The sequence below is a fragment of the Perissodus microlepis genome, chromosome 10 (assembly GCF_051167445.1).
Source record: "Perissodus microlepis isolate ML-2025 ecotype Zambia chromosome 10, ASM5116744v1, whole genome shotgun sequence".
Taxonomy (NCBI): domain Eukaryota; kingdom Metazoa; phylum Chordata; class Actinopteri; order Cichliformes; family Cichlidae; genus Perissodus; species Perissodus microlepis.
In genome coordinates this window covers 18,672,025-18,688,421 of record NC_140470.1, presented here as the reverse complement: position 1 = coordinate 18,688,421, position 16,397 = coordinate 18,672,025, and the positions used below count along the sequence as shown (strand labels likewise).

At 38.1% G+C, this 16,397-nt stretch overlaps 1 protein-coding gene, 1 long non-coding RNA gene and 4 other non-coding genes across 8 annotated transcripts; all 6 read left to right on the top strand.

The window, feature by feature from the left end:
* The first annotated feature begins 56 nt into the window (after positions 1-56).
* LOC146379264 (uncharacterized) lies at positions 57-2,479 on the top strand. 2 transcript variants are annotated; one of them, XR_014801420.1, is made up of 8 exons: positions 57-213; positions 606-690; positions 887-934; positions 1,024-1,117; positions 1,314-1,368; positions 1,842-1,886; positions 2,077-2,132; positions 2,373-2,479. It is a non-coding gene; the product is annotated as an uncharacterized LOC146379264 (long non-coding RNA). The 2 variants fall into 2 exon arrangements; XR_014801419.1 differs by having other exon boundaries at positions 887-1,117.
* LOC146379268 (small nucleolar RNA SNORD49) lies at positions 737-808 on the top strand. Its single transcript, XR_014801562.1, has one exon. It is a non-coding gene; the product is annotated as a small nucleolar RNA SNORD49 (small nucleolar RNA).
* LOC146379267 (small nucleolar RNA SNORD65) lies at positions 1,165-1,239 on the top strand. The gene has a single exon (XR_014801566.1). It is a non-coding gene; the product is annotated as a small nucleolar RNA SNORD65 (small nucleolar RNA).
* LOC146379266 (small nucleolar RNA SNORD49) lies at positions 1,691-1,768 on the top strand. Its single transcript, XR_014801563.1, has one exon. It is a non-coding gene; the product is annotated as a small nucleolar RNA SNORD49 (small nucleolar RNA).
* LOC146379265 (small nucleolar RNA SNORD65) lies at positions 1,929-2,001 on the top strand. The gene has a single exon (XR_014801567.1). It is a non-coding gene; the product is annotated as a small nucleolar RNA SNORD65 (small nucleolar RNA).
* Positions 2,480-5,982: 3,503 nt separating the features above from the next.
* Positions 5,983-11,742, top strand: LOC146379263 (calpain-2 catalytic subunit-like). Of its 2 annotated transcripts, XM_084940471.1 has the most exons (13): positions 5,983-6,068; positions 6,174-6,365; positions 6,502-6,589; positions 6,678-6,793; positions 8,028-8,161; positions 8,270-8,459; positions 8,545-8,610; positions 8,780-8,865; positions 9,427-9,498; positions 9,683-9,840; positions 9,990-10,147; positions 10,418-10,429; positions 10,569-11,742. In XM_084940471.1, exons 2-13 carry the CDS (start codon positions 6,321-6,323, stop codon positions 10,764-10,766), a joined length of 1,323 nt encoding a protein of 440 aa, XP_084796597.1. In that variant the 5' UTR covers positions 5,983-6,068; positions 6,174-6,320; the 3' UTR covers positions 10,767-11,742. The 2 variants fall into 2 exon arrangements, with proteins under 2 accessions (XP_084796597.1, XP_084796596.1); XM_084940470.1 differs by having other exon boundaries at positions 5,997-6,365.
* The last annotated feature ends 4,655 nt before the right edge of the window (positions 11,743-16,397 follow it).

The following is a 16,397-nucleotide window of genomic DNA, read 5'->3' as shown; positions in this document are numbered from 1 at the left end:
TTTTCGCCGACAAAATGCGAAGAAAGCCGAAGTAGCACTGACGTTTTATTTCCGCGACAGCCGCAGTATAAAAACGCGCAAACGCACATTGTTCGCCCTTTTGGTCTCTTCTCGTCCGGTGTGGTTCATTGTCGCTAGTTTCACTGAACTTGCGAAGTGCATTGATACGTGAGAAGGCTGCGGTGGTTTTAAATGAAATGCCCTGCGTTAAAGGTTAGTTTGTAAGCGTGTTTAAGTCGTGATTTCAGTTCGTTAAAGTTGAAGGTTAGCATTGTTCTTAGTTGTGATGTTGTAGCCACGTGGGGAGGACTGCTGGTCCTGTGCTTTTCGCTTTCTGCATATCTTAATGCAAGCATTGAATGCCTCCTCGATGTCTCATGTCTGCCATGAGTCTGGAAAATCATATTTCTGAAAGTCTGACGCACTTATGCTACTGATAAAGTGGTTATGCAAATTATTTCAAACCCATTCATTCTCTTTATCTCTTTTTGTGTGAAGAACATAAAATAGTGAATATTGAATTCTCAGAAAGCTGTCAAATGCCTTAGTAACAATATGAACACCATAGAAGGATTTAAAAAAATAATTATTTTCCTCTCACTCAGGTGGACCTAGCGCTTTTGGGTCACAGTATGAGTACAAAAATTGTTCTGTTCAAGTCCTCCTGTGGTCTCCTTGTGTCCTTGGAAGGTGAGTGACCATAAAGTGGACCCAGCTGTTTGTCTGATACATCTGTAACCGTGATGAAAACTGTGAATAGGAAGTGCCGTCTGATGCGATAACTGACGATGTTTCTCACTCACTGTTCTGAGCCTCAGTCTCAAAATAGCTGTGTGGGAATAAGTCTGTTCACATGAGTAGAAGTTAACTTCTGTTTGCTCTTCAGGCTACTCAGAAGATGCCAGATCAAGAGGATGACAAACCAGGATCATAGGTTGGCTTAATAGTTCTGAACCCATGTAGTTCTGATACATGTCAAAACAAATGAACTCACACGCTCACGGTTTCCTCCTCCGGGTAAAGGAAGAGAACTTGAGCATCCGTGAAGGATGTTTGTCTGCATGGTGTGTGCACTCCCAGCTGAACTAGTGGACAGATGTGGATTTGTTACACACAGGTAAATTTCCATTCCTGCCCATAAGCATGAAAAACTGGCTGCTTCTGTTGTGATGAAATTTAAACTGATAACAGCTGGAATTACCGGCAGATTGTTCAGTGTTGATCATTGGTTTTCTGAACACAAAGTGAGAATAAATTTGTCTAGAATTGACTTGATCAGTTCAAGTGGCTCACCATTTTGAACTTTGTTTCAGATGTCTCTAAGTGAGCTGGTTGAGATTCATCTGAAGACATGCCTAGCCAGTCTTCGTAAGTACACTTATAACAAACCTGACTGTATTTAAAGATAAGCTCACCTTTGTACAACACGGACTGATTTTTAAAGTACTCACTGTGCACCACATGGAATTGACATCATTTGAAATCCTGCTGCAATTTGTTTGTATAATTGTGTCTGATCCTAAAAAGCTTTCCACATTTTGTCCAATGAAATAAAATCTGTTTAAAATTGAATCCAATGCTATTCATCATTTTGTGATACTTTAAAATTTAAATGAGAATGCTTTGTTGTGCAAAGGGGAGTTAATTGGAAATGCATTTCCTAAGAGTCCTATGAGCCCTGAGTGGCTGTATCAATGATGAAAACCTGGAATAGGAAGTGCCGTCAGATGCGACAACTGACGATTGTCTCTAATCCACCTTTCTGAGTCTCTTCAAATTAAAGAAATTGATGCTTATCAAAGTGTGCTGCATATTCTGATGTCTCCCTTTTTTATTATCAGGTCTGTCAAATGATGACTTAGTTCACTGTCCAGTGAATTTATCAGGTAACATTTTTCCTCTATATGACAAGTACTTATCATTAATTGTGGTGATGAAACCTAAACTGAAAAGCTGGAATTACCGTCAGATTGTTCAGTGGTGATTGTTGGTTTTCTGAACAGAAAGTTGGAAGCGTTACATTCTGCTGTTAGACGAAAGCTTCTTGACATTAACTTCCTCTTATTTATGTCTCAGAACTGGATTCAGTGGCTGCAGAGACTCTGCTTCAGTATACATGGATCCAGAGCTCGGTAAGATACATGCATGTTAAGTTATTGATTAAATGGTCAGATGTCTTAAGTCCTATAATTGTCTTTTAGCAATAATGTGGTCTGTTTAGTGTGACCTCTGCTGGAGAAATGCAGTGATGCAGTTTGAAAAATAACATGATGCAGTAAAGAAACTCTTTTTGGAATTGTTAGCCTATTTTCACTTTAATCTGTGTTGGCTTTTTATTTTGCACATCATTCAGTCTATTTCCTTTCTCTCAGGTGAAAAGAGGACTTGGACTGGATCTTTATGTGAAGATGGAAAGCATTTATTGCTTGATGTTTAAGAGCTGATGTTGCTGTAATTTGAATAAACTGTTGACATGAAACCAGTGTTCTCATCATTGTGTTAAACGATAGGCTTGAATTTTAATTCAACAACACCTGGTTGGCGCTCAGTAAAATACAGACTTACTTTTTAGTCTCAAAGTGTTTTAATGGCTTGGCTTTCAATATTATCTGACTTGGACTTGAACCACATCAGGTGACTGTAGCTTTACTCCAAATTTACTGCAAAGAGTCCTGCTCTGAAATGAACAACGGACTTGACAAAATATAGGGAACATCAGATTTGGGTCTGATTGCATCACAGCAGCTTGAAATGAGAACCTGCCATCAGCAACCCTGTTACTCTGAAAATCACTGTCAGGTTTGAACTAAATCTACATAAATTTACTGAGTTGTAAAGCAGTGTGGCTGCTGTAAATAATGAAGTGGCTGGTGAGTGTTTATCATGCTTCTATTAGATTCATTTTTATTGTGTAGCACCTTTCAGAACTCAAGTCATTCAAAAAATGGCAATTTAGCTTTCTTAGGTGTAAAGTCACTGACTTTTCAGAACATGTTTCAACAATCAGAATTGGTAGCTCTGTTCCTGGTTCTTCATCGGAATCTAATGAGCAAGATGAGCAACTCCAAGTCAGCCCTGGCAATAAAGTTGAATCAACTTAAATTTAACTCTAAAGCTCAAATGCGTCTGTTTCAGGAAAATGTCTTTAACAAGTTTGGACTGGTGAATACTTTACGTTGTGTGTACTCTCCTTCCACTACTTAATGACTGAGTGAGCTCGTGATTTTATCTTAGAATTGTTTAACAGTTGCGCTCTCTGCAGCTGGCAGAGCAAAGCATTTTATATAGTTGGCTGTTAATATAGGGACAAATGGCAAACACGGAGCATGTTTCTTAAGGCTGTAATCACCTCACTAGTAATGGGTAGATGAGGCTTCATAAAGCGTTTCAGCACATTCCCCAAACTAGCAAAACAGCAACACTGTGTAGACACAGTGTTGCTGTTTTGCTCCATACTGACACCTGCTGGACCTTAAATATCATTGCAGGCAACTTACTTGACACTCACAACAGACACTGATTTAATGACCTAGTCATTCTTGTATACACTGTAAGGTATTGTACTTTCTATGGAATCATTTTATATCTTTTACATTTCAAATATTGTAGACATCTTTAAAATATATTGTGAATGACATTAAGTGAAAATTAAACTGAAAGTATTCTGAATATAATATTACCCATTTAAATGTAATTGACTCAGAGTTTATTATAAATTTCTATTCAAAAAAATAAGTTTATCCAATGTTTTTGCATTCAGTTTATTGCGTGTTTTTTTTTTTGGGGGGGGGGGGGTTGACACCATTTCCCCAGTTTTGGAAAACTGACAGGCATAGATGAAGCTGGGGTACACAAAAAATGTAAAGCCAGGTGGAAAAGGTCATCCTATTCCCCCAGTACGTTAAAGGATCCTCTGATCTTGGAATGTTTCTCTTCGACACTCCACAATACTAAGGGGTTGGCAGTCCTCTATAATAAAATTCAGGACTGCCTGATCCAGAACGGTCTTCCTAGACGCTTGTTTTCAAAATAATAAAACACATATTAATACAAAAAAAAAATGATGATAAAGCTGTTCAGTGTCTATATAGGTCTACCTGTGTTCATTCTCGGTGTGTTTGTCTCCTCATTTTCATGTTTGGCTCTGTAATGCCTAAACACTGAGGTGTTTATGTCTCATCGCTGATGGATTACACTGAAACAAAGACAGACAAACTATTTGCAGTTAAAAGATCAAAATGATCCCACACAGCAGAAACATTTATTTTTCTTTCGGGCTCCATTTTGTTATGGAGAGATGTGTAATTTTTTTTTTTTTTTTTTTTTTTTTTTAATCTTTGCGAGAGTAATTTCGTGGTTTTTTTTGGTGGCGACTCATTCCGTTGGCGGATGCGGTACCTTTTAAACACAGTTTGGCTCGTTGGCAATGAGCGATACAGCAGCTGTATCGATCACGTGACTTTTTCTTAAAGCGACACGCACCGATACAGGTTTCACTCTGTGAGCTTGATATATGCGCCTGTGCGTTAGTGTTGCTGGACCCATCACTACACCTCACATTTTTTACAGATGAGCTTTGAACAAAAGTCACCAATATTGTCTGATGGTGTAAATCAAAAGAGGCAATGCACGTGTATCTTATTGCCTCTGCTGCAGAAACATGATTCGACATAGTGAAGGTAGATAAATTAAATACCTTGTTTAATAGTTGGAGAAAAACTCAGAAGTTTAGGAGGCATAGTGGAAACATTGTCTAAGTTTGTTGAATAAGGAGCTATGATACAAAAGGAAACGGGAACACCACAGGGATAGGCCATGCAGAGCATTAGTATGACAGAGGAGTATGCTAAGGAACAGGGTGAGATAAAAGCAAGTGATCATGTATTTTCTTTAAATCAAAAATCAAATCAAAATTTATTTATATAGCACATATTAAAACAACAGTGTTGACCATAGTGCTTCACAGTCAGTAAAAGCATGATACAATTAAAACAAACAATAAAAGAGGACAACAAACAATAGGTAACAACACAACAAGCTAGACCAGCCAACTAGACAGAATCAAAAGCCAAAGTAAAAAAAATAAGTTTTAAGACGTGATTTAAAAGACTGGATAGACTCGGCAGTACGAATATGAACAGGGAGGTTATTCCAGAGTCTAGGTGCCACGGATGCAAAGGCCCGGTCACCTCTCGACTTCATTCGAGACCTAGGTTGTGCTAGGAGCCTGTGGTTGGACGATCTAAGTGCTCTGTTGGGATTGTATAAGTGGAGTAGTTCAGAGAGATAGGTGGGCGCTAAATTATTCAGAATATTAAAAGTGAACAAAAATAATTTTAAAATCTATGCGATATTTAACAGGGAGCCACATAACTCCAATTTGGCTAAAATTGGAGTTATGTGTTCAACTCCAATTTGGCTAAAATTGGAGTTATGTGTTCATGGATTCTCGTACCTGTTAAAAGACGCGCAGCTGCATTTTGAATTAACTGAAGCCGGCAAAGAGAAGAGTGTTGGAGGCCCGAGTAGAGGGAGTTACTATAGTCCAATCTGGATGTAATAAATGCGTGGATAAGCTTTTCAAGGTCCTTTAAAGGAAGGAATGGCTTTGCTTTGGAAATCTGACGCAACTGGTAAAAGCTGTTTTTTACCACAGTGGACACCTGTTTCTCAAGTTTAAAAGAGCCATCCAGGAATACTCCGGGGTTTCTTACAGTGGGCGAGAGATGGCTAGCGAGAGGGCCAAGGGCATCAGCTAACTGGTCTTTAACATGTCTTTGCCACATAGATTTGTGGAAATTCATCAAATCTGACAAAACAGCAGGCTCAGAGTGAGGCCTTTCTATCTTTTTTTTTTTTTTTTTTTACATTATATCTAATCTACATGTTTAGGGTTGGGACTCCAGTCTTATGTAATACATTGTCAATATATAAAAGAGGGTGTGTGCTGCACATGTCACATTTGGCAATTTCAAGGAACTCTTCTTGCAAGGAGGGATCAGTTGGTTGTCACCGTGCACATGTAATAATCTCTGTTCCTTTCAATGATAGCTCTCACACGGAGTTAGGTGTGTCTGAATTATTATTTTTTTCCTTGCACCAGAATCTGTCGGAAGACTTTGATCATCATCATGGCTAAATCTGAAACTTGTCTCATCAACTTGCATTACCAGGATGGCAGCGAGGGAAGCCCCTCCAACCCTGCCAAGTTCAAAAATCAGGACTTTGCTCAGATAAAAGCTGACTGCCTCCGGAAAGGAGAACTGTTTGTGGACAACGAGTTCCCACCAAACGGTCTTTCTTTGGGTGACCTGCCTGATATGAGTTCCTCACAGGAGAGTGAAGTGAAATGGCTTCGACCAGCAGTAAAATCATTTTAAATATATTTATTTTTCTTTCACTTCGAAATCTGATGGATTGTTAGTTAGCGTTTCTGTACAGTAGGAAAACAGATTCTTTTTACATGCTTGTCAGCATATTTTTCTCCACTGTCTTTTCAAGGATTTATTGAGAGAACAAGGAAAGAAGGATCAGCCTGCTTTCAGTAAAGATGGTATGTCACGATTTGACTTTGGACAAGGCAAAGTGGGTAAGCAAAACTTTCTTGCCTATAGCTAATGACAATGACAAGTATGTTCCACATCTTGGGAGAACTATTAGTTTCCTCCTTTCAACAGGTAACTGCTGGTTTTTGTCTGCAATATCTGCACTGACCTTCCAAGAAAATCTGATGGCACAAGCTGTGCCAATGGACCAGTCCTTTGAGAACTATGCAGGAATATTTCACTTCAGGGTAACAAAGGATTAATAAATGTGTCTAAAGAATACTTTTATAAAACAGAAACACAACACATTGTGGTTAATAATTCAAGAGGTGGTGAGTAACGAAGTACAAATACTTTATTACTGTACTTAGAATTTTCAGGTATCAGTACTTTACTTGAGTATTTATTTTTCTGACAACTTTTTACTTTTACTCCCTACATTTTAAACAAATATCTATACTTTCTACTCCATACATTTTCCAAACAGCCTCGCTACTTTTGTTTTAACATTTTTGAGGTGAGTTATTGTTTCACGTCACTGCGAGCCTTGGCGATTGTGGCTCAAGAGTTGGCCGTTCATGAGCTTAAACAGTAACAAATGAAAGATAATCCCTTTCCCCAGTACAAGGGGCACAGTGTTTTTTCATGCTGTGAAACCTGCTGAAAAACAAGCTGAGGCAGATTTGCTGTGTTATTCAAAGGTTGCTTGAAAAAACTTTGCAGGTCAGTGCAGGATAAACAGGTTAGTTTGCTTTACTGTCATGGATGGATGATGATCAAATCACCACAGCCTGAACTATCACTGAATGGAGCTCTTAATAGAAATTATTGTGAGTTGTGATTCTTTTCTCCACTCTGAGCCATTAAAACTGATTTTAGGCCCTACATCAGGGGTGGGCAATTCCAGGCCCCGAGGGCCGGTGTCCTGCAGGTTTTAGATCTCACCTTGGGTCAACACACCTGAATCACATGATTAGTTCGTTACCAGGCCTCTGGAGAACTGCAGGAGCTAATTTAGCCATTTAAATCAGCTGGGTTGGTTCAAGGATACATCTAAAACCTGCAGGGACACCGGCCCTCAAGGCCTGGAGTTGCCCACCCCTGCCCTACATGCTGAATCTCACTTTAACCTCTTGCCGACTTATTTTCTGTTTAGAGGCAAAGTCACGCCTACAATCTAGGCAACAAAAAATGGAGGTGTTTGTATTTTCCTTCTGTTTCTCTGCTGATGTTCAGCTTATCTTAGAAATGTCCTCCAAAGAGCTACATTTTACTTTCTTACTTTGAGTACATTTCAGAGCCTGTACTTTATTACTTTTAAAAAGAAAGTGAAGAAGTGGAATCAGTACATCAACTTTTATTGGAGTATTTTTTAACACTAGTATCTTTACTTCTAGTACAGAAATCTAATCTAGATCAAAGTACAGAATCTCGCTACTTTTGCCACCTCTGATTGATTCTTAGCTGTCCTCTCTGTTTCAGTTCTGGAGGTTTGGAAAGTGGGTAGATGTTGTCATTGATGACAATCTGCCAACGATCAAAAAGCAGTTACTGTTTGTGTCCTCGAAATGTGGAAATGAGTTCTGGGCTCCTCTGCTGGAGAAGGCATATGCCAAGTAAATAACCATCTCTCACACTTTCATGTAAATCAGTTTAGAAGGTCACATTTCTGACATGAATGTCATTGATTTAAAAATGTTTCTCCTTCTGGGTGCCTCCTTCAGACTTTGTGGCTCGTATGCAGACATGCATGCTGGGTTTCCATCAGAGGCCTGCAAAGATTTCACTGGAGGTGTAAACCAGACTTACAAACTGAAGGAGATGAACTCAGCTGGCCATGGTGATCTTTGGCTCACATTAAACAGAGCAACTAGGTGCCAATCACTGATTTGTTGTTGGACTTACCACGAAGAGGTAAAAAAAAGACAAACAAAAAAAACCCCAACAAAAATCAATAACAATAGATTAAAAAAAACAACCCTTGTTCTGTCTTTTTCAGGGTGCTTTGGTCTCTGACACTGGATTGGTGAATGGCCATGCCTATTCCATCACAGGTGTCACTAAGGTAAACCAAGGAGCTAGAAATTTACGTTCACCATAGGAAAAGAGTGAAAACAAGAGCTAAGAAAACTTAATTGCAAAAATTGTGATAGTATCAATGAATGTGATAATGTGATACCATTACTGAAGCATTTCTAATACCTGATATCTTCACTTCATTATTTCATCTGAAGGTGGAATTAAACGGCTCCAAAGTACGACTGGTGCGAGTCATGAACCCATGGGGTAAACAGGAGTGGAACGGAAAATGGAGCGACAAGTACTTGACTTAATTAAACAACAAACAACGTCCATATATCGCTGACAATGACACAATTTGTACTAGCGTTGCACCTACACGTAATCAACTCACAGTGTTATGATAAATAGACAGGCATAAAACTGAAAAAAAAAAATAGTAATTATGATTTAATCAGAAGCTGTTTATGCAAACCTACAACAGGCAGTTCAAGAATTTCTAAACATAAGATAAACAGTATACCTGGAACAATAAGTGGTCAACAAAAGAGAGAGAGAGAAAACATAGGTATGCTGTGCAAAATGAAAATGGCCAGACATCCACAGAGAACAATAGTGGTGGATGATCACAGGATGCTTTCTAATATAAAGAAGAACAACTTATGAACTTCCAGCCAAATTAAAAACAATGACAAACACTCTCACATGTTGAAGGGGAGTTTTCAGCACAGTGCAAAATATTTATCGACCTCAAGAACAGAAATGCTGTATGTGTAGTATATATATATATATATAGTATATAAAATATATCTGTTTTGCAGCATTAAAGTCTATCATTAACTTATTTGTTTCGTGTTCTCAGGTCAGATTTGTGGGACAAAGTAAGTCCAGAAGTTCGAAAAAAGTGTTTCGACCATGACGACGGAGAGTTCTGGTAAATTCTAAATTTTGCACACTGATTACTCTCAGTAGTTAAAAAAAGCTTTTAAAAACTCAAAAACAAAAAATCATATGATCATTTTGATGCAATACCAAAGAGTTTACATCTTATTATTTATTGGTTGATATTTTATGTATATATATTTTTTAAAATCTCTATCTGCTCATCCGTCTGCCAGGATGCAAATGGAGGACTTCTGTTCCTATTTTGCTTACGTATCCATCTGCTGTGAGACCCCTAACTTTCTTGATGGAGACTTAAAATGTCAGTGGAATTGCATGATTTACGATGGCAGCTGGGTAGCAGGGACATCTGCAGGTGGCAATGTGAAACACTGTAAGACAAGTTCATTCCTATCTAAACTTTAACTATCACTAAAAGAATAATATAGTTTTTACATATTTCTTTTATCTGTGCAAACACAAAACCCACCATAAATTTCTAAAATGTAATTAACAAGATGAATGTTTCCTCACTCTCTGTAGCCACCTTTGCAACAAACCCTCAGTATCGCATTCGAGTGACTGTTATAGACAAGAAGGAGCCAGGAGACAAAAACATCGTGCTCTCCCTGATGCAGAAACCTCAGCAGGGAAATCGCAAAGAGATAAGCCTCCACCGAACTAGACTTACCATCTATAAGGTATTCATTCTCAATGTGCTTCCTTTAATTTAAATAATTGTTAAATACTGCAACTGAATACTGAAGGACAAGAAACAAAATTATTAAAACAATTGTATCATCCTGTAATTAAGACAAAAGTACTTACCTAATTGAGCAGCTGAGTTAGTAAGACAATAATAATGAAAAAATGTCTTCGCTGATTTCACATTCATTATTTAAAGTTACTATGGAAATTGGTTCCTGTGAAACAGTTTAATGAAGTTATTCTTACCATTTTCCAATTAACAGATTCCACCAGGGGTAAGTACAAACAATAACAAATATATGAAACTTGACTGTGCACCAAAAGTAAATTCAGCATTTTAATAACTTTAATAACAATGTACACTGAGACTCAGGAGAGTATTTCACTATAGATATTCCTTTATATTTCTGCCAGACTCCAAAAGGACGCCTGCAACAGGATTTCTTTCAGAGGAACAGGCCTGTGAAGGCAGAAAAGACTTACAGGTCTGAGCGAGATCACATTGAACTCCACAGTCTGGAACCTGGAGAGTATGTGATCATCCCGTCCACCTATGAACCCAACATCACTGCAGATTTCGCTCTCGCTGTCTACACCAAGACTGATGAATAAGATCATGTAAAGAATCCTTCACATAATGAAGGATTAATATGATTAACTCATGATAATAAAATACATGAATTATTTATTTAACAAACGACACCACAGGGTAATTTCCTATTTGTTAGCCAGACATGAGCTGTGTTATCTCTGCTAGTGGTGAAATATGGGTGGTGGGGTTAAAAATGGTCACATGATTCATACTGTCAGGGTTGTCTCGAACAGCGGTCCCCAACCCCCGGGCCATGGACTGGTACTGGTCCGTGAGTCGTTTGGTACCGGGCCGCGAGAGTTGAGGCTCGGGTGTGAAATTTACGGTTTTCAGGGTTTTTATAGTTATTTTTTTAATTGTTTTTATCGTTAGCTAGGTTTCCCTGGGTCTTTTCCCGTATCTTATGAATAAATCTCTTTTTTGGAACTGGTACTGGTTTTATTTTGTTGTATTCATCCACGACACCTTAAAGGCCAGTCTGTTAAAATATTGTCGGACATAAACCGGTCCTTGGTGCAAAAAAAAGGTTGGGGGCCGCTGGTCTAGAATACTCCCAATATAATTTTTTGCTGGGCATTTCTATTTATTTCACAGCCTGCACAGGCAAAAGCAGCCATGTAGTGCATTTTTACACAGATAACATAAATACTGATAAATAACATGACTTTATCCTAAAAGAAATAATAGGCTAAATGATTAAAATGTACAATGCTAATGCTACTCATAGTTGGCCAGGTTCATCAATTTCTATAAAACAGAATAAAAATTATTTAAAAGAATAAGTTCTGTGGAAACTGGGAGTTAGTTTGAAGAAGTGATGTGGTGATGCAGTGGATAAGGTTCCTGGTTTAATCTCCTGATCTTCTGTGTGGACTTTGAATGTTCTCCCCTTCTGAGGACTCGGGCTTCTTCCCACAATCCAAAGACACGCATCTTCACTGGTGACTCTAAATTGGCTTTCACAAAAAATAAGAAAATAAAACAGGATGATTTTTCAGCTCTGACTCTGTCTGTTCTTGTTTTTTTCTTCTTCTACATAATAGAAATTTCAATAGAAAAACTCACTAGAGAATATTATTTGCAACATTAAGAAATTCTCACTATAAACCGTTACACACACTGTGCTGCCATAAGGAAAATATTCATAAGATTTTAAAAAAAAGCTAGAAAATTACACACTGCACCAACAGTATTGACTTGATATAAATAAAGCTTGTGTAGTTTATTAGTTTAGCTTAGTATGTAACCCCAGATAATGTTATGGCTTGAGGGCCAATTAGCAGCAGTCTATAAAGGGCTGCCAGTTAACATCAGAGGCTGCTGCTGGAACCGTGTCCCACCACTGCGCTATGTTGTTTTATTTTGTCAGCCTCTCTAGGTTTATGTTATCGCTATTCATCAGCAGCACGTTTTAAAGCTCAGTTTTTAAAACCTTCAGCCCAGCCCATGGAGCGGCATATTAATGACTAACCTCATATTGTGGATGGATTATCTTGGTGGTTCTTCTAACTGAAGTTTGGTCCGTTTACAGCATCCTGCCATGCGTTTGTATTTGTCCCTAACCATCAGGAACCCTCACATTAACTTTTATTGAGTGGAAAACAGTTAGCGTCCATCCTCCAGTTTCACATTATGCTAACTATAGCTGTGTAGCTAGCCACCACGTAGCACATCCTTATATACCAGCTAGTACAACTTTAGTAACCCTACAAAAGTCACTGCTGTTTAGTTTTCTGCTTTCATTTATGTCAGAAGTGATAGCAGAGCTGTACGTTTGAATTTTTTCAGAAATCTCTCAGTCAGAACATGGTGTATTATATTTAGATGGAAACTAGCGAGCTAATGCCCTCCTAACTTCTAATTCTGTTAAATTTCATAAATTCTGTTTTCATGGATGCCTGAATGTTAAACTTAATTGTTACACCTAGGAGAGCAGCCACACTGATCATTTTGTTAAAGATGAAAGAAATTAGACAGTTTTTAACTCTCAGTGATGCCGCAGTGTTTCACTTTGGGACCAGAAGCAGAGTTTGGACCCGGAAACGGCTAATGATGTCAGACTTAAAGACTGGATACTTGTGGGGAAAACACAGTCACTCATGGGAAAAAATGCCCATCCCCACAAGTTTGAAGGCATTTTTGAGAGTCAAAATGTGGTTTTATTGTCAGGGTTACAATTTGGTTATAGTTAGTGTTACGTCCCCCCCACCATGGTGGAGGCATAGGTAGGAAGGAGACAGCAACACTGGACAACCACAATCAATGACGGAGGAGGACAACAGGACAGTTAAGAATCAGGCAGGATTTATTGGTTGCTTGCCTTAATAGTCAAACTTAACAAAAGAAAAAGGTGGGGGAGGAGGACTGGGCGGTTGAGCCAAATCAAAGAAATTAATAAAACGAAAAGAGGTCGATAGCTTCCAGGACCTAACTAAAACAAAAATGCAAAACAAAAGGCCTACCTATTAGGGGTGCAACGATACACAAAATTCACGGTTCGGTTCGATACTTTGGTGTCACGGTTCGATATTTTTTCAATACAAAAAAAATGTTCATGCCTTTTTAATTTGTCATTTATTAAATATTTATATTTGTGCTTTGTTTTTGTTGTCTTTCCTCAGGAGAACAATCTCAAATAGATGAAAACCTGGTTAGCATGGTGATTGAGGACTCCCAGCCATTTAGCATTGTGGAGGACAAAGGATTTAAAAGATTTGTTAAATCATTAAATCCTAGCTATGTTCTCCCCACTAAAAAGGTCATAAAAGCAGTGAAAATTTAGTTTTTACAGAATAAAATGTGGGCAGGACTGAGGCTCAAAGCCTCAGTGTGTAGCTGTCCATACCTCAACGTTACAAAAGCACAACCACTGTCCACACCCCAACCTCACCTCACCTCACAGTAAATGATCATTTCCATTTTAAGCATTTCCAAATAATCATTTTCCATACTGCCAGTATAAATATACACAGTGTACTGCCATCACTACAATATAGATGTTTTACACACTCCTTTTGTTGTTGACATTTACAGGCTGTGTGCAAAATGCCACACTCTTCAAATCCATGCCAACTAATATTTTTACGTCCAGTAGATGTCCTACTAGAGCAAATGAAGCTTCAAGACGCTTTGCGCTGGGGTGAACCAAAGACAAAGAAGCCTTCACACAAAGGTTTGTTATAAAGCAGAAGCCAGCAACCACCAGCTGGCCAGGGAGCTGCTCATTTGTAGTGATCCCAGGAGAGTGATTGGCCAACTGTGCACAGACCAGCCAATAGACACATGCCAATCAACTTTGAACTGGCCAATAGGTGGGGGCTTGACACTTGGAAGGTAAAAAGAACACAAAAGCAAAGCCACATCTCTTGGCACGTAACAGTTAGGTTTAGGCCGAGGGTTAGGATTAGACATTGTTCAGTGTTGATCATTGGTTTTCTGAACACAAAGTGAGAATAAATTTGTGAAGAATTGAATTGATCAGTTCAAGTGTCTCACAGTTTCAAACTTTGTTCAGGTGTCTCAAAGTGAGCTGGTTGAGATCCATCTGAAGACACGCTGAACTGGTCCTTGTAAGTACTTATTTTGAAATACAGTCAGGTTTATCATAAGCTCACCTTTGCACAACAAGGACAGATTTTTAAAGTACTCACTATGCAGCACATGGACTTTACATTTAGATCAATCATTTGAAATTCTGCTGGAATTTGTTTGTATACTTGTGTTTGATCCCAAAAAGCTTTGCATATTTTGTTCAATGACATAAAACCTACTTACAGTTTAATACAATGCTACTTATCAATTTATAAGAACTGGAAAATTGAAAATAAAGTTTGTTGTACAAGGGGCAGTTAATTTGAAATGTATTTCCCACCCTCATTCCTCCATGGTTTTTTTTTGTGTGTACTCTCTGAACACCTGGATTGCGCACTTGTTCTTGGGGGCGACCGCAACTTCAGAGTAAATGAAGAAATGCGTAGGCTGAATACAGCAGGAACTCAATGCAATTGACAGTCCACAAATAATCAAAACAGCATAATAATCAAATAGTACATGAGCGACTTTGGTCTTTGCGACAAATGGCGCTCCCTTCACCCCAACTGTAAGGAAAATACTTTCTTCTCACGTTCCATCACTCCTAGTCTCGGCTGGATTATTTCCTAGATTAGAGAAGATAACCCGCATTTTAAAAATTCTCCCTTTTGGTTTTGTTTATCATGTCCTTGATGTTACTCCCCTGACATTTACTACATTCAATTTTGTCTCACAACTGTTCATTATTTACTATTTTTGTAATGATACAAAAATGTAGCATAAAATATGTAACTCAATCAACTAACTAATAACATCCACTTCCCCGTTGCGTGAAGAGAAATGTTTGGCCATGTCTGACTGACACCCAAAAAATGACTGACTTGCACAGAAACCTTTGTCAAAGCAAAGTTTAAGTGCAACCATGAGTGCAGTGCAGATGTTGAAGCTGTTGCAGGCCTGCAGGCAAAAAACATGTGCAAGCTTGTAAAGGTGGATGAAAACATTTTCAGTTCTTTTAAGAGTAAAAGAGGTCAGCTAAACAGAAGGAGAACATAAGATAATTAAGAGACATGTACTAACAGCTCAAAGAAACCCAAATGAACAAAAACAGACACATGATGTCTGTAAACACTGATCATTTAACTAACCACATATAATAAAAAAAAAACAACCCACATAGCTTTAAGCTTTAAGAAATTTAAAATGAAATATTAAATGTGGAAAAAGACTTTTAGGATATGATCCACCTAAAGCACCGCAAAACTAGAACAAAAAATCACCCAACAGAAAGTCTAAGAATGTTGAATATAATAATGAGTTAAATGTGCTTGTTCTAAACGTAGCTTTATACTTAGTAAAGTAGAGCGTGTTATGAGAAATCAAAGGTTACATTCAGTCATTCATTTGTATATATATATTTATATTCAATATGTTTGAAATGAAAAGCAAACACAAACAAAAATGCACTGCAGCAGCATAGCAGTCACTACAGTGGACAGCCAGTCAAAGGCTGTTTTCTTGTATTTGTGTCAGTGTTGATGGTATACTTGCACATAAACCACTACACTGGACACTGATGTGTCACTCCATACCCTGCCATAAGTCAAAATGTATGTTGTAGTGGATATTTAAAAAACTCTTTGAAAACTTCTTTAAAAAAAAAAAAAATCTTATTGAAGTTATCATAATTCATGCATGAAAGGGTTAACTTGTGTGATGGCTGCAAGTGTCTCCATTAATAAATAAGAAGTTAGAACCAGCAAGGCAAAAGGCACCATATAATACTTAAATATAATAATAACTGCTCGCTATTATTGCAGTAATTACTGTTAATATACCTGCTGTGAAAAAGCTCTACTGACAGTCCTACTGACATGGAAGTGCACAGAGAAGACGTGATATGGCCTGGAGGAAACTGTTGCACTGTCTGGACTTGCTGGCAGAGGATCGTTCCTGCAGCAAGTTTTCACAACGTCTGGATCCATGCTTCAGGGTTTATGTGATAACACCTTTGTCTGGAGTCATACAGCAGGGAAAACGTTTAGGTCACCTGTATGTTTAAGAAAAAAAAGGTTAAAAAAAAAAAAAAAGGATGGTGACAACGTCTTTCTGTAGCTTAA